The 23,448-nt window shown below is 44.0% G+C and overlaps 1 protein-coding gene across 1 annotated transcript in view; it reads right to left on the bottom strand.

The window, feature by feature from the left end:
- Positions 1-2,203: 2,203 nt before the first annotated feature.
- The window catches only part of ERO1A (endoplasmic reticulum oxidoreductase 1 alpha), a 35,972-nt gene continuing 14,727 nt past the window's right edge, over positions 2,204-23,448 (bottom strand). The window contains exons 7-15 of the mRNA XM_024205475.3: positions 22,077-22,197; positions 15,846-15,892; positions 12,406-12,432; positions 12,136-12,228; positions 6,876-7,122; positions 5,905-5,974; positions 5,444-5,530; positions 5,087-5,220; positions 2,204-2,614 (exon numbers count right to left, since the gene is read on the bottom strand). Coding sequence (XP_024061243.1) covers positions 2,554-2,614; positions 5,087-5,220; positions 5,444-5,530; positions 5,905-5,974; positions 6,876-7,122; positions 12,136-12,228; positions 12,406-12,432; positions 15,846-15,892; positions 22,077-22,197 — 887 coding nt within the window. The 3' untranslated portion in view covers positions 2,204-2,553. The remainder of the gene's footprint in view (positions 2,615-5,086; positions 5,221-5,443; positions 5,531-5,904; positions 5,975-6,875; positions 7,123-12,135; positions 12,229-12,405; positions 12,433-15,845; positions 15,893-22,076; positions 22,198-23,448) is intronic.

The following is a 23,448-nucleotide window of genomic DNA, read 5'->3' as shown; positions in this document are numbered from 1 at the left end:
GGCAACTTATTCCAGTGCTTAACCACCCTGACAGGAAGTTTTTTTCCTAATGTCCAACCTAAACCTGCCTTGCTGCAATTTAAGCCCATTGCTTCTTGTCCTATCCTTAGATTAAGAACAATAATTTTTCTCCCTCCTCGTAACAACCTTTTATGTGCTTGAAAAGGTATGTCCCCTCGGTCGTCTCTTTTCCAGACTAAACAAACCCAATTTTTTCAATCTTCCCTCATAGGTCACATTTTCTAGATCTTTAATCATTTTTGTTGCTCTTCTCTGGACTTCCTTCAGTTTGTCCACATCTTTCCTGAAATGTGGCACCCAGAACTGGACGCAATACTCCAGTTGAGGCCTAATCAGGGCAGAGTAGAGCAGAAGAATTACTTTTCATGTCTTACTTACAATAGTCTTGCTAATACATCCCAGATTTAGGTTTTGTTTTTTTTTTTCTCCTGCAAGTGTTACACTGACTCATATTTAGCTTATGGTCTGTTATGACCCCCAGATCTCTTCCCGCAGTACTCCTTCTTAGGCAGCCACTTCCCATTTTGTATGTATGCAATTGATTGTTGTAAAGGGAGTACTTTGCATTTGTCCTTATTGAATTTCATCCTATTTACTTCAGACCATTTCTCCAGTTTGTCCAGATCATTTTGAATTTTAATCCTATCCTCCAAAGCACTTGCAACTCCTCTCAGCTTGGTATCATCTGCAAACTTTATAAGTGTACTCTCCATGCCATTATCTAAATCGTTGACGAAGATACTGAACAGAACCAGACCCAGAACTGATCTCTATGGGACCCCCCTCGTTATGCCCTTCTACCATGACTGTGAACCACTCATAACTACTCTCTGGGAATGGTTTTCCAACCAGTTTTGCACCCACCTTAGAGTAGCTCCATCTAGGTTGCATTTCCCTAGTTTGTTTATGAGGTCATGTGAGACCGTATCAAAAGCTTTACTAAAGTCAAGATCTACCACATCTACCACTTCCCCCCCATCCACAAGGCTTGTTACCTTGTCAAAGGCCTTGGCTACACTGGCGCTGTACAGCGCTGCAACTTGCTGCGCTCAGGGGTGTGAAAACGCCCCCCCCCCGAGCGCAGCGAGTGCAGCGCTGTAAAGCGCCAGTGTAATCAGTGCCTGCAGCGCTGCACGCTCGCTCGCAGCACTGCAAGCTATTCCCCTCAGAGAGGTGGAGTACTTACAGTGCTGCGAGAGAGCTCTCACAGTGCTGGCGGCGCGACTACACTCGCGCTTCACAGCAGCGCTGGGAAGTCCTGAGTGTAGCCAAGGCCAAAGAAAGCTATCAGGTTGGTTTGACACGATTTGTTCTTGACAAATCCATGCTGACTGTTACTTATCACCTTATTATCTTCTAGATATTTGCAAACTGATTGCTTAATCGTTTGCTCCACTATCTTTCCAGGTACAGAAGTTAAGCTGACTGGTCTGTAATTCCCCGGGAATTATACTAGAAATTTCTCACCTGCTGAGGGAGATGTAAAAGTCTCATCTCAGCCTCTGGGGAAGAAGTGTCTGGCAACCTTTAAGACCTGCAGTGATTGCTGATGCACTGAGATTCATTTGTACAGAACCATTCTGGATTTGACTAGGAGTATCAGACTCAGCACATTGTACTCTAACTACCCTTCTAAAATAGGGTTAAGGGGAAAGTGTAGTCAGAGCAAAATACTGTTTTAGGCTTTGTCTACACAGGGTTTCACCAGTTTCACTTTAACTTGGTTTTTTAAATGGATTTAAATTAATGCAAACCTCTGTGTGATCACTTATAGCAGTTTAGCTCAAACTGATTCCTAATTGACTTTAGCTAAACTGTAACAAGCCCGGTTTAAAACTGAAATAAAGTGCACCCACACTGCTTTAGAATCACACCTTTAGTTCAATTGGTGCAGCTTTCTCCTGTAGACAAACTCTTAGAGGGACACAGAGCAGTTGTCCTTTATATAGCATCAACCATGAAGTTTAGGTGCATCCTCCAAGCTACCCTGTAGTATGCCCCAGGACTGTACCAAGGGAAGAGTTTTTCTATTTTACACCCTCACAAAATGTTGCCTTTAAAACAACTTAAATGCTGGCATCTGGAAGAAACTATGGAACACAGACAACCGCTAGTGAGTTACTGTATGTGTATTTTGTATTTCTGTGTTTGTCCAGTGTCAGATTTTCACCAACACCGTCAATTTCCAAAGGCAGACAAAAACAGGTAACTTTTATCCAAGGAAGGAGTGCAGCACATATTTAATCATTAATCAACCATTCAAAATTATCTTCAAAAAATAAAAATTGATCATTTTACTTTACACATAATCAAATCTTTCTTCCCCACCCCACCCCGTTACAAAAAGCAGCTTCTTTGTACAAAAGATTTGGTCTCAGCAGGTTACTGACACAATCATTCTGTAAAGTGAAGAGTTCTTCCAGTGTCTTTTCCTTTTTCGGTTGCCTGAAGTGTGAAGGAAATCTGACTTTCCTCTGTTTTATAGAAAACCGAATAAAAAAGGTCATCAAAGTCTTTTTCTGTCAGACAAATTCACTGCACATTTCGTAACAAGTTCTTGAAGTTTTCCAGCTCTCGAACACTAGTTGAAATCCTGTATGCAAGAGAAGGGAGGAAAAAAGTTAAGAGAAATCTAAAATACACAAAAGGTCTCATTTTAATGTTTTTCTATAAATGCAAATAACATTAGAAAACAGTTCTTGCAGCTAAGGATTTTGCATGTTAAAAGGGATTATGGAACTGAAACAAGTTTTGCTGACTCATTTTAAAGCCAGATGTAAATTATTATACGTTCTCAATCATGGTAAGAGAAGCGGACCCTTCATAAATAGAACGTTAGCTAAGGTGTGGTCAAATACGCTTGCTCAACAGAGGTTGTCATGAAGCCAACTATACAATTAAAACAGCCATTCAGAGGGGTTGCTGAAACAACTTACAGATAAACTGGTGTTTATTTTAAAAGTTTCTGAATTGCGCACACCAAGTCATCTTATTGCAAAATGCACTTCGCTACTGGAGGTTTGGCATCAGTGAGAAAACCACCAGGGCAAGTCCCTTACTTAACTTCCCATATTTTTACAGCAATGTATGCTCCTTCATTGTATTCTCGTTTCAAATAGAGCAGTGGTTCCCAAACTTTAACAACCTGTGAACCCCTTTCACTAAAATGTCAAGTCTCGCAAACCCTCTCCTAAAAATTAATATTCCCAGGGATTTTCTCCTTTACCTAAGTATAAATTATAAAAGCAGTGATCTTGGAAATATAAAATTTGCTTTTATGACATGCTTATTACACACTATTATTAATTATTTATCATTACAGTATTTTTATTACATTATGAAAACGGCAACACTCTTCCAAGATCTCACTTTCGTAGCTTGTATCACTTTGAATAAGCCTGTTATAAGACAAGGCTCCTATGTTTCATCAAGGAGTATCAGATGTGAAACAGCATGAAGGTATTTAAGAAGCCAACTCAAAGAGTTCCTTCTACACAAGCATTCAGGTCTTGAGTAGTCCAGGCAAACAACACACGTTACAACAAAGCTTAAACTTGTTCTTCATAATAATTTTAAAAACAATACTAGCTGGCTATTTAATTTAAAAAACAGCAAAAAATATCCACCTCCCTTTCCATTTCTTATAAGGAGACTTGAAGTTTATATCTCCTCAGTGTGATAGATATGCTTGCTTTGATCTGCTTAGCTCTTGGAAGTCCAGGGGCTCCGGGCTGCTGGCCCCGTGCTGCCCGGGGTCCCTAGGGACAGCTCTGTCCGCCATTAGGGAATTTCTCCCCCCCCCCCGAGAACCCCCTGTAACATTTAGTGAACCCCCAGGGGTTCATGAACCCCAGCTTGGGAACCACTGAAATAGAGGATACCGACTAGCTGATTTGAAGGTCATTTACAAACATATGATGGAGTAAAGAACATTTCAGCTTGTTGATGTAGTTAAATGTTTGTTTTACAAAGCACTTCCAGCCCATATAGATGGGAAGAGAAAGTGGAATGAAAGCCCCTTATTGCTGGATATAGCTTCATACTGGGGTTGACACTCCTTCATGGTACTTTAGCACATAAAAGGACATGGGGGGGGGGGGGAAAAGAGAATCTCAGTGTCATGAATCAGCTTCCTTTGGAAATATTCACCTGTGGAGTGCTCCCAGTTTCATACAAGCTGTTTTCTAAGGTACCATTAAATCCGCACATTAAAAAGCAAACTGCAGTAGCCAGAACTCCCTTTTAAAAAGGATGGCAGCAGCACTGGGTGGTTTATTTTTTGCCTCTCAGCACAAGCTGAAAAATGTCAACCCGCTGAGGAAAGTGCTTAATGTTTTCCAGACCAACTTATCTACCCTGGAGTTTTCCCCCTGCCATGTGCTACCAACTGGCGTTACAGGGGATAAAACTCACAGGCTTGGTTTGAAATTAATTTAGCTATAAACCAGGACTACGAAACTTTAAAAGCCAGCAACTTGGTGCAAAGAATCTCACAGAAAACCTGTTAGCCAGCTAAGAACTCCAGACCTGTTAACAGAACAAAGGGGCAGCGTGTAACCAAAACGTCTCTCTTTTGAAAGGCTTCTTTTTTCCACAGCTACTGCCAAACAAACCTCCCCAGCTCCCAAAGAACCTAATTGATGGATGCCTGTTAAATAGAACTCTTGCAAATAGATGTACCAATTTACTTTTAAAACAACTTAGAAGCTTTAAGGTCAGCCTCCACGCTAAACAGGCTTGATAACGGGTACCTTTGTTGAAGGACAATGTGTTCCTAAAACAGATGCATGCAATTTCGTACAGACTTCTGAATTCTTCATATGAGAGCGTTGAGCATTAACTTTAAATCACAGAAAATGAAACAGAAAATATTGTTGCTTATTCCTACTTTAAACAATATCAAAACAATCAGCTGAAGTTTATAAGTGTCATTATCAAAAAGTCTGATCAGATGTTAAAAAGAGTTAACACTGCAGTTACTAATCACAGTACACTTTTTTTAATTTGTATGCACCACCTTACATTTTAGATTGGAAAAAAGCAAAACACAGAATTTTAAACTAACCTTCCAAAAGCATTGAAGAAGGAGACGATTTCTTGTCTCGTTAGCTGGAATCCGTAAGAGGGGCCACTTTCTGGCATGTTTTCTATCAGTTTTTGTGAAAAGAGGATCTTCAACGCCGTACCCAAGCCCTGAGTCTGTGCAGTATAAAACAAAACAGTAGTAAGTGTGCCATTTGATTAGCAAATTAACTTCATTTCCCATCACTTTATTTGAACAGATTAATACAAACAACAGTCATCTTAATTGAGTGGGTTCATTTATTATGTATGTTGCAGTAACACCTAGGAGCCCCAGTCATGGACCAGGACCCCGATGCTAGGCGCTGTACAAATAGAACAAATTGCTTATTGGACTTACTTGCAGCTTTCCCCAAAGGCGACATTTTAAACACCCAACGCAGTCCATAATTCTTGAAATATTCCTAAAATGGAGCCTAAATTCCTCCTAAAAAAAAAAAAGTAGGACTTTTAAATACAAAACATCATTGTTACATGGTTATTAAGAGATTTAAAAATCACATGTTGATTAGTTAGTGCCTAAGGAAATGCTTTCAGGTATTAGGGGCTCTATCAGGCAGGCTGTACCCTACATGTACCCATTTCCCAGAGAGGTTTTGTGGTGCATCTGAGCTTTCTACCATTATCAGAAGTGCTAAGAAAACTAGTGTATAGGTTTACTCCAGTTGGATATTTCTGGTCTAGTAACTTAAGCATATCAATGTCTTATGATGTCATATTCAGTCTGATAACCCAACGTGAGAAGTACTTTATCCTGTCAGCAAGTAGTTTGAGGAAGGGGGGCACAAGATGAACAATTACCTTAAGTTTAGCAGCTTCCTTTTTATTTCCAGCAAAAAATGAGTTTTCATCAAAGTGCAAAGGGAAAGACCTGAAGCAAGACAAACAGGGTGAAATTTGCAAAAATCCCTAAGTGACAGGAGCTTACACCCCATATTCAACTGATTTAGGCACTTTGGCTCCTAAGTCTCATTGAAAGTCAAAGGCAATTAGACACCTAAGTCACTTAGGAGTCTAAATTCCATTTTCAAAAGTCATTTGGGCTCTGAATCTCATCATTTAAATCTATTGTATGCACTTAAAATTCTCATAGCAAACCTCATTTTTATAATAAAAATGAGTTATCCATGTCTCAGTCACGAACAATAGGAGACCGGGCATGGGAAACTGACGAACTACAGCATCTCCCTCTATGAGACCGGGGGCCAGATTCTAATCTGAGTTAACTGACCTGTCCCATACATCCAATATTAGAGTCTTGCCCTATATCCACGACCATCTCTTTTTAGATGTTTAAAATGATTTTGGACTGAAACGTAAAGCTAGTGCTAGAGTTCCGCAGATCAGTCAGATAGAAAGTAAGATTCAGAAGTGACAACTAGACAGTTATTAAACTCAGTTCTGCGAAAGCTTAAAGACAACCTGAACTATTAAACAGTGGGGTTAGTACCTGGTTTGACCGTTTGAATTCAAATACCTGGGCAAGCCACTTAGCCTCTCTGTGCTAACAGAACTGCCCTGTCCCACAGGGGGGGTTATGAAGTTAAATACATTACAAGAATGTGAAGCACCTTGAGATCTACTGATGAAAAGCTCTATGTGAGAGCTAGGTATTATTACTACTGTGAGTACACTGGAATAATAATAATAATATCATTAGCTGACCCATACCATCGTACTACAGAAAAAAAATCTTATTTTCTAAAACATTTTAAGGAGGAGAGACTAAGACATTCATAGCTGCTCACTATTCCCTTTCCAGCATTATTTACTTGGTTAGGTGAAGGATTTCCAGCAGTTGGTTTTTGATTTCTCTGTCTCTGTTTTCATTCCCCGTGAACAACTGGAATCCTGGACGCTCAAAGAATGGTAGAACTTTCGACACTGCCCGTAACTCAATTAGGTAGAGGAAATACAGGTTCTTGAGCCTCTTGGGACCTTCTCCTTGAGTAAGGACTTCATCAAATCTGTGCTGAAACTCAGTAATGTTGTGTCCCCACTTTGTCCCCGACCACGTATCTTAGAGAGGAGAAGAAAGGGGAAAGGGTAGCTTTGAAAATTGGGCAGTAAACTTCTTTCCCACTATGCCAAGCACATGGTTAATGTTAAATTTAATGTTTACAACACTCAGACCTGGTCCACACACAAAGTTGCCCTAGCTTTTTATACTGATTTAAAACCTAACTTCCTATAAAACCCTGTGTGGACATTCTTAAATCATCTTACTGGCTTATATTGGTAAATTTACAGGTACAACCTAAATCAAGTTAAACAGTTTTAAACTGATCTACGCATATCTAAACTGATGCAACCCCCTGGGTAATTCAATCTGTTTTTAAAACAACTTTAGTTAAGCTGATGTAATTTGCATGAACGCGAGGCCTTAGCAGTATCCAATCCACTGATCTCTTAGTTCAGCATACATTGATTGATGCCCCAATTTCCTTTGTCTCTTCATTCCTACCCTCAAAAACCATTAATTCATTGCAAAATTCAAAGACACATCTTTGTTATGGGATGATTTCCTGTGCAGGAAGACAGAGTGAGCTTCTTGTTTAATTCTTGTTGCAATGAATGCTGGACCCCGAGCTGCAGGCATTCCTGGATGAAATGAGTGATGTCAGTGCACAGAGAGGTTTTATGCTGCCTTTTTAACTAGACGTGCAGCAAAATAAAAAGTAATTTGTCCAAATGAGGACTAGTGAAAATATTTTTAGTGTTCAAACTCCTAAAAAAAAGGGCTCTGGGAGTACGGGTGAAGGAGTTTGGAGCGCAGGTGGTATTCTCTTCGATTCTTCCTGTCAAAGGTAGGGGCCCGGGCAGAGACAGATGCATCATGGAGGTGAATGCCTGGCTGCGAAGATGGTGTCGCCAGGAGGGCTTTGGCTTCCTAGACCACGGGATGCTATTTGAGGAAGGACTGCTAGGCAGAGATGGTGTTCACCTTTCGAGGAGGGGAAAGACCCTATTTGGACACAGACTGGCTAACCTAGTGAGGAGGGCTTTAAACTAGGTTCGACGGGGACAGGTGAGCAAAGCCCGCAGGTAAGTGGGGAACATGGAGACCTGGGAGATGGGTCAGAGACGAGAGGGAGTGTGGGCTATATTGGCAGAGAGAAAGGAGGGTCAGGACAAAACCGGGAGGAAAGATCAAACCAGTATCTTAGATGCCTATATACAAATGCGAGAAGTATGGGTAATAAGCAGGAAGAACTGGAAGTGCTAATAAATAAATACAACTATGACATTGTTGGCATCACTGAAACTTGGTGGGATAATACACATGATTGGAATGTTGGTGTGGATGGATACAGCTTGCTCAGGAAGGATAGACAGGGGAAAAAGGGAAGAGGTGTTGCCTTATATATTAAAAATGTACACACTTGGACTGAGGTAGAGATGGACATAGGAGACGGAAGTGTTGAGAGTCTCTGGGTTAGGCTAAAAGGGATAAAAAACAAGGGTGATGTCATGCTAGGAGTCTACTACAGGCCACCTAACCAGGTGGAAGAGGTGGATGAGGCTTTTTTTAAACAACTAACAATCATCCAAAGCCCAAGATTTGGTGGTGATGGGGGACTTCAACTATCCGGATATATGTTGGGAAAATAACACAGCGGGGCACAGACTATCCAACAAATTCTTGGACTGCATTGCAGACAACTTTTTATTTCAGAAGGTTGAAAAAGCTACTAGGGGTGAAGCTGTTCTAGACTTCATTTTAACAAATAGGGAGGAACTTGTTGAGAATTTGAAAGTAGAAGGCAGCTTGGGTGAAAGTGATCATGAAATCATAGAGTTTGCAATTCTAAGGAAGGGTAGAAGGGAGAACAGCAAAATAGAGACAATGGATTTCAGGAAGGCGGATTTTGGTAAGCTCAGAGAGCTGATAGGTAAGATCCCATGGGAATCAAGACTGAGGGGAAAAACAACTGAGGAGAGTTGGCAGTTTTTCAAAGGGACACTATTAAGGGCCCAAAAGCAAGCTATTCCGCTGGTTAGGAAAGATAGAAAATGTGGCAAAAGACCACCTTGGCTTAACCACGAGATCTTGCATGATCTAAAAAATAAAAAGGAGTCATATAAAAAATGGAAACTAGGACAGATTACAAAGGATGAATATAGGCAAACAACACAGGAATGCAGGGGCAAGATTAGAAAGGCTAAGGCACAAAATGAGCTCAAACTAGCTAAGGGAATAAAGGGGAACAAGAAGACTTTTTATCAATACATTAGAAGCAAGAGGAAGACCAAAGACAGGGTAGGCCCACTGCTTAGTGAAGAGGGAGAAACAGTAACAGGAAACTTGGAAATGGCAGAGATGCTTAATGACTTCTTTGTTTCGGTCTTCACCGAGAAGTCTGAAGGAATGTCTAACCTAGTGAATGCTAATGGGAAGGGGGTAGGTTTAGCAGATAAAATAAAAAAAGAACAAGTTAAAAATCACTTAGAAAAGTTAGATGCCTGCAAGTCACCAGGGCCTGATGAAATGCATCCTAGAATACTCAAGGAGCTAATAGAGGAGGTATCTGAGCCTCTAGCTATTATCTTTGGAAAATCATGGGAGACGGGAGAGATTCCAGAAGACTGGAAAAGGGCAAATATAGTGCCCATCTATAAAAAGGGAAATAAAAACAACCCAGGAAACTACAGACCAGTTAGTTTAACTTCTGTGCCAGGGAAGATAATGGAGCAAGTAATTAAGGAAATCATCTGCAAACACTTGGAAGGTGGTAAGGTGATAGGGAACAGCCAGCATGGATTTGTAAAGAACAAATCATGTCAAACCAATCTGATAGCTTTCTTCGATAGGATAACGAGTCTTGTGGATAAGGGAGAAGCTGTGGATGTGGTATACCTAGACTTTAGTAAGGCATTTGATACGGTCTCGCATGATATTCTTATCGACAAACTAGGCAAATACAATTTAGATGGGGCTACTATAAGGTGGGTGCATAACTGGCTGGATAACCGTACTCAGAGAGTTGTTATTAATGGTTCCCAATCCTGCTGGAAAGGCATAATGAGTGGGGTTCTGCAGGGGTCTGTTTTGGGACCGGCTCTGTTCAATATCTTCATTAACGACTTAGATATTGGTATAGAAAGTACGATTATTAAGTTTGCGGATGATACCAAACTGGGAGGGATTGCAACTGCTTTGGAGGACAGGGTCATAATTCAAAATGATCTGGATAAATTGGAGAAATGGTCTGAGTTAAACAGGATGAAGTTTAACAAAGACAAATGCAAAGTGCTCCACTTAGGAAGAAAAAATCAGTTTCACACATACAGAATGGGAAGAGACTGTCTAGGAAGGAGTACGGCAGAAAGGGATCTAGGGGTTATAGTGGACCACAAGCTAAATATGAGTCAACAGTGTGATGCTGTTGCAAAAAAAGCAAACGTGATTCTGGGATGTATTAACAGGTGTGTTGTGAGCAAGACACGAGAAGTCATTCTTCCGCTCTACTCTGCTCTGGTTAGGCCTCAGCTGGAGTATTGTGTCCAGTTCTGGGCACCGCATTTCAAGAAAGATGTGGAGAAATTGGAAAGGGTCCAGAGAAGAGCAACAAGAATGATTAAAGGTCTTGAGAACATGACCTATGAAGGAAGGCTGAAAGAATTGGGTTTGTTTAGTTTGGAAAAGAGAAGACTGAGAGGGGACATGATAGCAGTTTTCAGGTATCTAAAAGGATGTCATAAGGAGGAGGGAGAAAACTTGTTCACCTTAGCCTCTGAGGATAGAACAAGAAGCAATGGGCTTAAACTGCAGCAAGGGAGGTCTAGGTTGGACATTAGGAAAAAGTTCCTAACTGTCAGGGTGGTTAAACACTGGAATAAATTGCCTAGGGAGGTTGTGGAATCTCCATCTCTGGAGATATTTAAGAGTAGGTTAGATAAATGTCTATCAGGGATGGTCTAGACAGTATTTGGTCCTGCCATGCGGGCAGGGGACTGGACTCGATGACCTCTCGAGGTCCCTTCCAGTCCTAGAATCTATGAATCTATGAAAAAAGAGTCTGTAAACAGAGAAACTACATACAAATGTCAGAGATGTAACCATCATCTGGTGGCTAACTGACACATAGTGTGGTATAAAGACACACTGTTGTCGCAGGTTACAGACACTTAACCAGAGAGTCTGTTAAACAAGAACTGTTGTACTAATAAGTCTTAGGGAATCCTGTAATGTGTGCGGTTGTCTCTCTGTACAAGCAGTGTATTACAATTCTTGGCCAATTCTGAGGAGTCAGAGGTCATTTGAATCATGCTACTGAGAAGTATGGACCAAATTTTTCAAAGCTGGGTGTCTAAACTCAGGCATCTAAGTCCATATTTAGGTACCTCAAGAAAAGCAGTGTACATGTCCTGGGAAAAGTTAAAGAATCTTGGAAAATCTTAACAGATCAGAATCTCTGCGAGAAATTGCTGCTAAACTTACTGTAATTGAGCAAAGCATGAAGGGTTAACCAGATTGACGGGCAAGGCTGGGTCAGAGGTGGAAAATTACTCCAAAGTGAGCTGTGACGAGAATCTGGAGGAGTGTAAGGGGCAAAGGCCAGGCATTTTCAAACCGGAGTGCCTAAAGTGAGCCCCATTCAGGCAGTTCAGTACAAGGTGCGGAATGCCGGCAGCTCCATTCAGCAGAGATATGTGGCTGCTCCGCACTTCTGAGCATGTGCCAGTTTTGATTCAGGTGCCCAAATACGGATTCAGGAGCCTAATTTAGGGTTTGAATTTTTTGGCTTTGGTTTCCAATTAAATTTTTTAAAAATTAAGACTTTGAAAGGCATTTGGATAATTGTATACCCAAACCTTCTGCGTCTTATTTCCACACCCAGCTGTCATCTGTGTATAAGGGAAGAATGAGAGGAACGAAGGGAGAAGAGAAGGAGAGCGAAGCTGGACCCAAACCCTGCTGAAATGGGCTGCCAGCTAGTATTTTACTAAGCAGTGAAAGTCAATTCCCATCTCAGCTGCCTGCAGAAGCAGCCTGGCTCTTAGCGAAATAAGGCAGAAAGTCTCACCCACCTTGCAAGAGGTACCTGGCGCTCAAATGGATGTTGATGCTTGCATGTAGGCCAGAAATGAGTTTGTAGAAAGCTCTCTTCTCTACGCAGAGGCCTGAAAGGAAAACGAGTCGATATGTAAAATAATAATGTCTGAATTTCCTTCCCTTGCTGTTATCAGAGATCTAATTTAATCACAGTTTGCTTTGGCAATTAATGCCCCGCTCCCCACATCACCACCACAGAAAGTCCATTTTGTATCACTCACAAAAAAACCAAAACAAACCATTACCTTCCAGCCAACTGTAAAATGAATTCCCTGGAAATGAAGAAACAAACAGTCACGAGAGCTTTGATAAGGAAAATTTAGCACATTGACCAAAATAAATTGCCTAGAACACGTTACAAATTTGTTCAATGCTGTCCTCAGCGCACACAAAACAATTAGGAAAAAGTTACAGGCTAAGAGGGAATCCATGCATCTCCGTTCCTATTAGGTAATTCTTGTCATAACCTCACAGCTGGTTTTGGTGTCACAGTAGGATTGCTGCACAGGCTAAGGTGATGCTCTGGCAATCAGAACACCCCGGCCAGACCCCTGAACCAATCAATGGAGAGCTGCAATGACTTCGGTGAGACTGCACGGGCAGGATTGCAGGATCGGGGCAGGTGTTTCCAAGAGAGGGCACACAAAACCCCGTTGAAAGGGCCTCACAGGTGACGGACACCGATGTCAGACTCGACATTTGCTAGCAGCTAAAGATAGGCTACTGACATTGTAGCAAAGCAACGTCTAGCGTCTTTTCCACCCATATCAGCAGGAGCTGGGAGCACTGAACTGCAGAAGAATACCCAACCCCAGGGGAAGTGGTGGGCCACAGCTTGCATCCCTTTTTGGGAGGGGAAGAGGGAACAAACGAACGGTTTTATTACTGACAGAAGACACAGCATTCTAACAGAGAAATAAAAACAATGCAAAGGTCAGTGCGATCTACAGCTGTCTCATAAACCGGGACTTCGTATTTGCTCGCTGCTGGGTGACGGAAGAAAATGCAGAGAGAAACAAGCCACAGGGCACAAAGGAAGGAGAACAGGCAGAGCATGTGCACAGGGCTGAGTCCTGCAAGGCGCTAAATACGCCTACGATGGATACAGCGCCCTCAGCTTTGAAGGCAATCGGAGTTGAGGGCATTTTGGCATCTCACAGGAGCAAGCCCTTGAAAGCGAGAGATAGGTGCCAGCTACTATTGACTTTCAGTGATGCTGGGTGTTTAGGTTCCTGTGAAAATCCCCAGTCTTATGGCATTACTTCACGTAAAAGCAGCTCCCTCTGCCGCAGCAGAACTACCATTAACAGAGGCACAAAACACACCCCGCCCCGTCCAGGTCTTATGGGATGGAGTTTTGAAAAGCACTGGGGGGGATTGTCTACACAGCAAAAAAAAGGACCCAAGGTGGCAAGTCTCCGAGCCCGGGTCAACTCCCTCAGGCTGCGGAGCTAAGAATAGCTATGCAGACGTTCAGGCTCTCGCTGGAGCCCGGGCTCTGAAATCCCGCAAGGGGGAAGAGTCCCAGAGTCTGGGCTCCAGCCCGAGCAGCTAAGCTGCTAGTTTTAGCCCCACAGTTGATCCAGGAACCTGTTCACCTAAAACTCTCTGGCTCTTTTGAAAACCCTGCCCAAAGGCTGTTAGCCTCAAGGATGGGGCATGTTCTCTTTAGGCGTCGCAGAGATTCCTAGATTCCAAGGCCAGAAAGAACCATTGTAAACATCTAGTCTGATCTCCTGTATAACACAAAAGTCAGAGAACTTCCCCCCCCACAATAATTCCTACAGCAGATTTTTTAGAAAAACATCCAATCTTCATTTAAAAATGGTCAGTGGTGGAGAATCCACCAGGACTCTTAATGAGTTGTTCCCGTAGTTAATTATTCTCACAGTTAAAAGTTTACACCTTATTTCCAGTCTGAATTTGTCTAGCTTCAACTTCCAGCCATTGGATTGTTAGACCTTTCTCTGCTAGGTTGAAGAGCCCGTTGTTATATATTTGTTCCCCATGTAGATACTTACAGAGTGGGCCAGTCACCCCTTAACTTTCTCTTTGTTAAGCTAAGCAGATAGTAGCTATAAAGCTAAATAGATCCATGCAAGAGAAACTGAACACAGGAAGATTTCAAGACTATTCCCATTTTTGCTTGAATAATTTGTGCTTGCCTTGCTGACTATGCTAACTCTTCAGATCGTGGAAGCGGAAGAGGCAAAAGTTCTGTATCCATTTCTGTTGTGGTCAGGAAAAAAAAAAAAAACCAAACAAGTCCCCCACCAACATTTTTCTCCTGGGGGGGTGGGGGGGAAGAGAGACAAAAAACATAAATTACGTCACTAGAATTAATTCCAAAGTGCAAAGACTATTCAGATATAGTTGTTAAATCGGCTCAGACAAGAGAATAAATAGTGTTAGCAGTGTTTAAAAGCATTCTATACGTGCATGATAGATTATCTCAAGCCGGCACAGTAAAGGTACAAGATGAGCAGAGTGCTTTGAAAGAATCTGACTAGGACGGAAGTAACTGCTACAAGGTATTAAGATCACTCCCAAGGGCTTTGGGGGAAGAAAAATGATCATGGGATTAGTGAGCACAGGACTGGAAGGTAGGTGACCTGCTTTCCTCTTTCCACCTTTGCCACAGACTTCCCACGTGACTTGGGTAAGTTATTTAGGGACCTATCCAAAGCCCATTCACGTCTAAGGGAAGACTCACATTGACCTCAATGGGTCAATCTTTGTGTACCTCATCTGCAAAATGGGGATTTCTCCACTTAACTTCTCATGATGTGGCCAAGACAAAGCTGAAGTTACACATACAATTCAATGAGAAGGCGGCACTCTTATTTTATTTTCCTTTGTCTATTTTGTCCGGCTACACTGCTCTTTGAGCTTACTCTCATTTGATTCATGTGTTAGTCAAAGAATGAATTGCAGGAGCTTTTGCGGACAGAATTCAGATTCTCTTAAATCAAGTGACCAGTGAAAACCTAGTCCCTAGACTTTTCTTTTGCTAACTCCTAATATGGTGGAAATTAGCTGTCAACACAGATGCCTGGACTGCTGCAATTGGGCAAATATTTTTTCAGGCTTTCATACGTAAGAGCTAGCACGACCAACGGGGTTAGATTTCAAACGAAGAGGAGAGAGGCGGTGTGGTCTAGTGAATAGGGTATTAGACTGGGTGTCAGGAGACCTGGGTTCTATTCCCAACTCTGCAACTGAGCGGCTGCGTGTCCTGGGTCACTTCACCTCTCTCGGACTCTGTTCTCCTTGCCACCCTTTGTCCATCTTGACTATTTAGATCATAACCCCTAGGGCAGGGTCCATCTCTTACTAGATGTTTGTAAAGAGGCTACAATGGAGGCCTTATTTCATACGGACATTCTCAAATGCCCTTGGCAACTTCAAGTATAAAAAGTGAGTGCCCATAAACCAATCCTGTTCCTAGTCAACGTCCAAGCTCACGTTGATTTCAATGGTGCTGACTCAGACCGTTTTTCCTGAGCGGTTACACACAAAAGCATCCTCCCTCCGCAATGCCCTTTATGGTACACACACGGTTCTAGGCTTGATCTAAACTATTTTTCTTTTTACTTCATAGAGCCAGCATAAATAGCTTTCATCATTACCGCCACCAAAACTCATGGGCTGCCAAATAGCTTAGTGGGACGAATAAATGACTCACCTCTGCCCGAAGCCAAGGGATTTAAAGGTCTTTCTATGGTCCGAGGCCTAAGAGACAAAATAATTTAAATAGGGAATATGTAACAGCCACTTGGCTCTGCAAAAACATTCATGAAAGTCAAACAACCCAGACTGGCGTTGAACTGTTTCCTCTGCCCATACAGATTTCAAGGTGGTGGCAACACAGAAAAAAAAGGAATTGTGCCCCGGCTGGATTTTCTTTTATGCATTACCAAAAAAAAACCACACCAAAAAAAAAAATCCTTTTGTTACGCTCTGATGTGCCCCACAACAGCAATCCCAGAACACAAGGAAATCGAAGCAAGACACACAGGCCAGTGGTCAATCAACACATGTAATAACCATGAACCGGTTAAGTCAGCAACAGTCTGAACAAAACATAACAACAGTCCAAAGAGCAGGTATGTAGCAGCAGGCTTTGAGTAACCCCGCACACACCCAACACTACTCACACCCAGGAGCAGGAACTAGAACACTGAGTTCAGGAAGCAATAAGCAGGAAGGCAAAACACCCACACACACAGTTTCCTTCTCTTCTCCCCAGAAGTTCAGCAGTACCTTGCCAGAGGCACCAGGTGATCCTGTAGGTTATACCTCAGATTCAGCTCAACTTCCCCAACTGGCCACATGACATCGTCACACACAGAAAGGAGTGTCCTCCTCCCTCTCCGTTCCCCTGTCAGTAGGCAGTATATATCTCGCTGGTTAACAACACATTCTCCGTGTGATAAACACACTCGCCACACTCTGTACCCTGCAACCCGCAACATCATGCCATGAGTATCAAAAACGCTTCCAGACCCTTGCCTACCATACACCACGTGTCCAGGATAGAATGCATGGAGTCGTGCATGGATACGCTTTCTGAAACTCGCGTATTTCCTAGTCCCATCAGCTTTGAGGATGGCAAAGAGGTGGGATGAACCTTTTCTGTCAGCATAGACAAGTTGGCCCTCATAGGTCAGCTGAAGAGATGATAGAAAGGGGTTTCTACAGGACATTCATGAGGTGTACTCCAAATATCCTATAAACCACGGGTAGGCAACCTGCGGCACGCCAGCCGATTTTCAGTGGCACTCACACTGCCCAGGTCCTGGCCACTGGTCCAGGGGGGCTCTGTATTTTAATTTAATTTTAAATGAAGCTTCTTAAACATTTTAAAAACCTTATTTACTTTCCATACAACAATAGTTTAGTTAGATATTACAGACTTATGGAAAGAGACCTTCTAAAAACGTTAACATGTATTACTGGCAGGCGAAACCTTAAGAGTGAATAAATGAAGACTCGGCACCCCACTTCTGAAAGGTTGCCGACCCCTGCTATAAACCATGACTCAAAAGTATGCGAGCTACACGCTTCTTCAGAGTCCGACGCAGTCTCTCCGCTATCCCATTTCCTTGCGGAGGGTACACAGCAAATTTATAATGTACTGTACCAATCCTCGCCAGAAAGCCTTCAAACTCTCGATACAAAGTGTCCCATGATCTGAAACAAGGCTCCCTGGTAGGCCAAACATTGCAAATTAAGTGCTTAGGCAAGAAACGAGCTCCTTTGAGGTGCCTTATGAACTTATGAATGCAAAGGGGTAATGTCAGTAATACTCCAGAACTGTCAACAGCGTGTAGCCACGCAGTGCAACTGAGGGGCCAATAATCTCTTACTGCAAGTTTCTGCCATGATGTGTCAATGACTACTGGTTTCAAAGGGGCTGGAGGAGCAGTTGATCTATGCATTGTGCATGCTAAGCCTGCCTTCATCTGACGCTCAATGTCTGAGTGCAACCCTGGCCACCCAACATCAATATGCATTTGTTCCTTCATGTGTAACTCTCAAAATGTCCTTCATGGGCCACATCTAGGATTGTTTGTCGCAACGCTGCTGGGACAATCATCTGGGCGTCTCTGCATACGATACGTTGAGTAGCACATGTCTTCACCATGAGCTCAGAACAAATTTTGTAGAATGTAGACAAAGTTCTCTTAAGGATCGGGTCCATCCAAGCCGCCCTTACAGCATGTACCATTTTGCACAGTTTAGCATCCGTGGTCTGCCCTAGTTCAACGGGCAGATCTTTCAGTAAAAAGCATCGGGTGTACTTTGCAGTTTCTGCACACAAGGGCACCACCGCAGCAGAATTTCTCAAATGAACATCAGCAAGCAAAATGACGTCTTCCTTTGATACGCACCAAATTCAAGTCCTTCTGCTGCAACTGAAGAAACCACCGCGGAGTGTGAAGCTGCAGCAGGCCAATGACTTTATGACAGATTTGCCAAAGAGGCAAATGATCAGTTTCTAATGTAAAATGTCTCCCCACTAAGTAGACTTTGAAGGGTACAATAGCAAAAACCATGCCAAGAATTCTCGCTCCATCTGGGAATATTTTGTTTCCATTGGGATGAGAGTATGGGAGGCAAATATAACCAGCCATCCCTCCTGGAGCAGAACTAGGCCCAGTCCCCAATTGCATGGATCAGACTGAATCACTACTGACTTTTCTGGATCAAAATAAGCATATGATTGGATACTACAGAGGGCCTGACTCAGGGTTTCAAAGGCCTGCTTTGCCTCTTCAGTCCAAACCAACCGGCCCTGGGTTAAACCCCACAGTGGCCTGGCAAAGGTACTAAAATGGGGCAGAGCATGACCACCTATGTTTCAAGGTAGGCCAAGGATCAAACGTAAACGCCTACCATCTGTGGGTAATGGTAGCAAAGCAACAGCTTGTAGCCCATTCAGGTGCCAGTTTCACACCATCGGCCGACACAGATCGCCCTAGAAAATCTACATCGTCTTCTGCAAACCTGCACTTGGCCACATTCAACTTTATACCAGCTTGTTGGAGTTGGGTTAGCCCTGGTCCAGAACAGCGTTATGCTCAGGAGGACTCTTAGCAACCATGAGAATGCCATCCAAATATCAACATGCAACCTAGATATTATCAAGGAGCTGAGACACCAGTCTCTGAAATACCTCCGGAGCAGAGACTCACCCAAAAGGCAGTTGTTGATAGCAGTACCTCCCAAATGACATGCTGAAAGTCAATAACAACTGCAAACTTTCAGCCACAGGTATTTGCTAATAACCAGATCGGTTATCCAACAGAGAGAAAATCTGGGATTTACTCAGCAGGTCACCTCTTTGAAGGTTGGCAATTGAAACTGCTCCCGTTTCACATACTTATTAAGTGCCCTAAAATCTGTGCACAGTCAAATGTCGTCATTCTTTTTGTGTCCGATCACCTTGGGAGGGGGCTCCATTTCCATAGGCCCTTCCACCTCCCGCATGATACCATTATCTTTCATGCGCTGCTTGGATCTTGTCCACAAATGCAGGAGGTACATGACATGCAGGTGATGCAAAGGGCTTGGCATTTGAATCCAGCTGCAGAGAGTGCACATATCCCATTGAGAGAATATCATCACCATTAAATAAATCCTGGTGTGTCTGAATGGTACATTGGGTATCCGCTTCTATTCTAGCCAACATAATCACACCCAAGGTGTCCTGTGCGAATTCCTGCATCATACCACGCTGTAAGCACAGATCACAGGACAGCAATGGAACGGCATTCGCAGCAGCATCTTTACCAGCGTAAAACTTTGCAGCACAGGCTATGCCTTTGTAGAACACACAGCTCCACTCACTGTCTGCAAAGCATACAAATGCCACGCTTTTCTCACCACTGTAGTGAGGCAAATGGCCAGATTATGAACTAACCCAGAGGGGAGAACATTAACTTCAGCACCCATCTCCACCATGCACTTCAGTGGTGAACCATTAATTTCTACAATACCGGATACCCGCTCCAGCACCTTGCCACTCGAGAAGACTGTATCAAAGGAAACATCAAGATCCCCAGTAAAGGCGGTCTCCTGCGGCTCCACATTTACAGTATTGTGAACCTGTGTACCATGGTACCCTAACTGAAAGTGTCCCTCCTTCCCACAAGCCCAGCACTTAGCAGTTGTAGCCAGGCAGGCAAGGAAACTGGCCAAGAGACCAGGGTGTGGGAGTAGGTAGTGCTGTACGACTCTGAGCGACGGAAGTAGAAGGAACAGCTGACATTTTAAGTGTAGACCAGAGGTGGGCAAACTACGGCCCGCGGGCCACATCTGGCCCACGGGACCCTCCTGCCCGGCCCCTGAGCTCCTGCTCTGGGAGGCTCGCCCCCAGCCGCTCCCCTGCTGTTCCCCCTCCCCTGCAGCCTCAGCTCACGGTGCCACCAGCGCAATGCTCTGGGTGGCGGGGCTGTGAGCTCCTGGGGCAGCGCAGCTGCAGAGCCCGGCCTGACCCAGTGCTCTGTGCTGCGCGGTGCGTGGCTGGCTCCAGTCGGGCGGCACAGCTGTAGCACCGCCAGCCACCGGTGCTCCAGGCAGCGTGGTAAGGGGTCAGGGAGCGGAGGGGTTGGATAGAGAGGAGTTCGGGGGGGGGGGTCAGGGAGCGAGGCAGTCAGAGGGCGGGGAACAGGGGGGTTGGATGGGGCAGGAGTCCTTGGAGGGTGTCAGGGGGCAAGAAGCGGGGGGGGGGGGAGGGGGGGGGCGGGGGCCGGGGCACGCCTGCCTGTTCAGGAAGGCACAGCCTCCCCTAACCGGCCCTCCATACAATTTCCAAAACCCGATGCTGCCCTCAGGCCAAAAAGTTTGCCCGCCCCTGGTGTAGACACGAGGGTAGCAGCAGTCGGAGACACAGAACCCTTTCAGGGTGAGCCCCCTCAAATGCTCCACTCTTAGCAACCGTGGCATCAAAAGCTAAGAGTTCTAGCATCTTTGGCCAAAAACCATTCACCCAGGAGGTCATTGGCTACACTAATCATAACGTCCCCAAATTCACAATCCTGGGCCACCTGCTGCACACAACATGCAAACTCGCGTACGGTTTCGTTGGGCTGCTGGCAAACTTGAAAAAACATTTTCCTCTTTAGCAGAACAATCTCCAGTCCCAAAATACTCATTGAGGTGCTGCACAGCCACATCAAAGAAGGACTTGGGCTCCGGGAGTTCATCATAAATATCAATGCCATCATGGCACTAAGCAGTTCTGCAGCAAAGGTAATCTAGCCACATCGGAGTGTTGCAGGATCTGCACATACTCTGTCTGGAAGTTTCGGAACTATCGCCAGTTAACAGGTGAAGAATGTGTAGGCAGCATGGGCCGCAGAATAGAAACACTTGTGGCCATAATGTTACACTCCTATATACCACAGAACAGCAATCCCGAATCACAGGGAAATCGAAGCAAGACACACAGGTAGGTGGTCAATCAGGACATGTAATAACCGTGGACCAGTTAAGTCAACCACATTCTGAACAAAACATAACACTCCAATTGGAAGGTATGTAGCAGCAAGCCCTGAGTAACTTCACATAGCCAATGCTACGTGTGTGCGTGCATGCACACACTCACACAAAAACTGGAACACTGAGTTCAGGACGCAGGAACCAGGAAGCTAACAGGAACAGCATGCAATAAGCAGGAAGGCAACACAACACGCACACACAAACACACCTTTGAAAAACCAGGAATGTCAAATCTGGTCTTGCCTAGTTTGCTGGAGGACTCAGACATGCCTACAGGGCTCTCTCAACCTTTCACTAGAAGGAAGGGGTGACAAATCTTCAACAAAGCCATTACCTCCCCACTGTACCAGTCCAACAAACACAGATTTAATGACTCTGGGGATGAGTCACCACAGTAGTTAATGGTGATGCGACTCCACTGAAAAGATTGTCCCAGATCCTCTCAGAGTTTCAACAATCCCCAGATTGTAGCAATCCACCTTCCAGCAGATGCAGCTTGGCCATGACTCCTTCAAGACCCATCAGTACCACCCAGTGAGTCAACCAGGATTAGTGGAGAGCAATGGGAAGGAATCCCTCTCTTCTGCAGCTGAAGACCCTGTCTGTGCAGGGTTCTTAGCCAGCCTGGGACCAAGGGGTGATGCTCAGATCCTACCATATGGCATTGCAGCAGCTGCCATGCCTTTAACCAGCAACAACATTGATTGGTGTGACCAGGAAAAAGATCGCTAAAAATATTACACACAAATCCTGAAGACAAGAATGGACATTTTCCAACAACCTTCACAGAACCTCCCCTACTTAAACAATTGTCTTAGAATTTGGGGGGGAAGTTTTTATCGTATCGAACGTATTTGTGCGCAATGAGTAGTAACCAAAGCACACAGAGAGACTCTCTCAAACCACATACTTGAAACAGTTCTCCTCGTAAATGCTGTTCCAGATCTTCCAAGCCTCTGGTCCTTTGTAACCCGTGTAGCGTTCAGGATTCAGGAGTAAATCCACATACTCTGCATCAGGAGACTGTATATCTGTGAAGGGAAGGCCTTAGTTGAGGATAAAAGGAAGTGAAGAAACTACAAACTCAGGGCCAGATTTTGCCACCTTGATTCACACGGAGTAATACCATCTCCTTTGAATAGCCCCTTAGGGACCAGAGAGCAAGTGTGAAAAATCAGGACCCTTCTTTTTTTCGGGGAAGGTGGGGTATAGTTGCATATATAAGACAAAGCTCCTAATATCAAGACGTCGGCTCACCCTAGTAGCCCCACTGAAAGCAACAGGAATATATTGAAAGAGGAGTATTAAATGAGTAAGGTTTCAGAATCTGGCCCTTAACAACCAATATGTAGGCTACGTCTACACACAGCAAGGAAAGCTGTGACTGTAACACAGGTAGGTACACCCATGGTAGCTTTAATCTAGCTAGCACAGGTAACAATAGCAGCATGGTCTTCAGCGCAGGCTAACAACCTGAGCCTGTACCCAGAACCAGGGCACCGGGGAACGTTAGCCTATTGCTCCTCGTGCTGGCACAGGTGCGTCTACCTGTGCTACAATCACACCTTCATTTGCAGCATAGACACACCCTTACCTGTCTTCTAGTTTCAAGTTTGAGCCACACTGTGAATCCACTGAAAACCCTGAAAAATGAAAGTTAAAACCTGCGTGTCTGCTCGGAAACCTGAAACATTTGCATTCCAAAGATAGTTAGTTGCCACTTTAATGAAACTGCAAAGATCAGCGGACATATTTTTACAGAAAGGAGCCTGCATTACACAGCACGTGTACATGCACACACCCTGTTACAGGGAGACAGTTTTCCAGGACTCGGTACTGCCAGCTGGAATTTTTCCAGGGGCAAAGGAGTCTATGAAGTACAGAGTATTTCACTTTCACTTAATCTACACTTAAAAGTTAGGCTGACATAGCATGGGATTCAGGGGGGTGAAAAATTTGCACCCTTGAGCACCGTAGCTAAGAAGATCTAACCCCCAGCGTAGACGGCGTAGAATGCTTCCATCCCTCTAGCTACTGTCACCTATGGAGGTTGAGTTCCTACAAGAACAGAAAAACCCCTTCCGTGGCTATGGGAAACAGCACTACAGTGGCATAGCCACAGTACCATTGCTGTGCTGCTGAATCCATAGTGTAAACATGACCTTTGTCTGAACCATTACAGAGTTAAGGAATATGGAAAAAGTCACGTTTACCACTGCAGCAAATTTGACAAGGGATTGTTCTTCTTGCATCTCTTCAAAAAAAGTACAAATAAAGATTAA

This window comes from Terrapene carolina, unplaced genomic scaffold (assembly GCF_002925995.2).
Source record: "Terrapene carolina triunguis isolate 2854851 unplaced genomic scaffold, T_m_triunguis-2.0 Scaffold189, whole genome shotgun sequence".
Lineage (NCBI taxonomy): Eukaryota > Metazoa > Chordata > Testudines > Emydidae > Terrapene > Terrapene triunguis.
The sequence above is the reverse complement of the archived record's forward strand: the minus strand, read 5'-3'. Positions and strand labels throughout refer to the sequence as shown.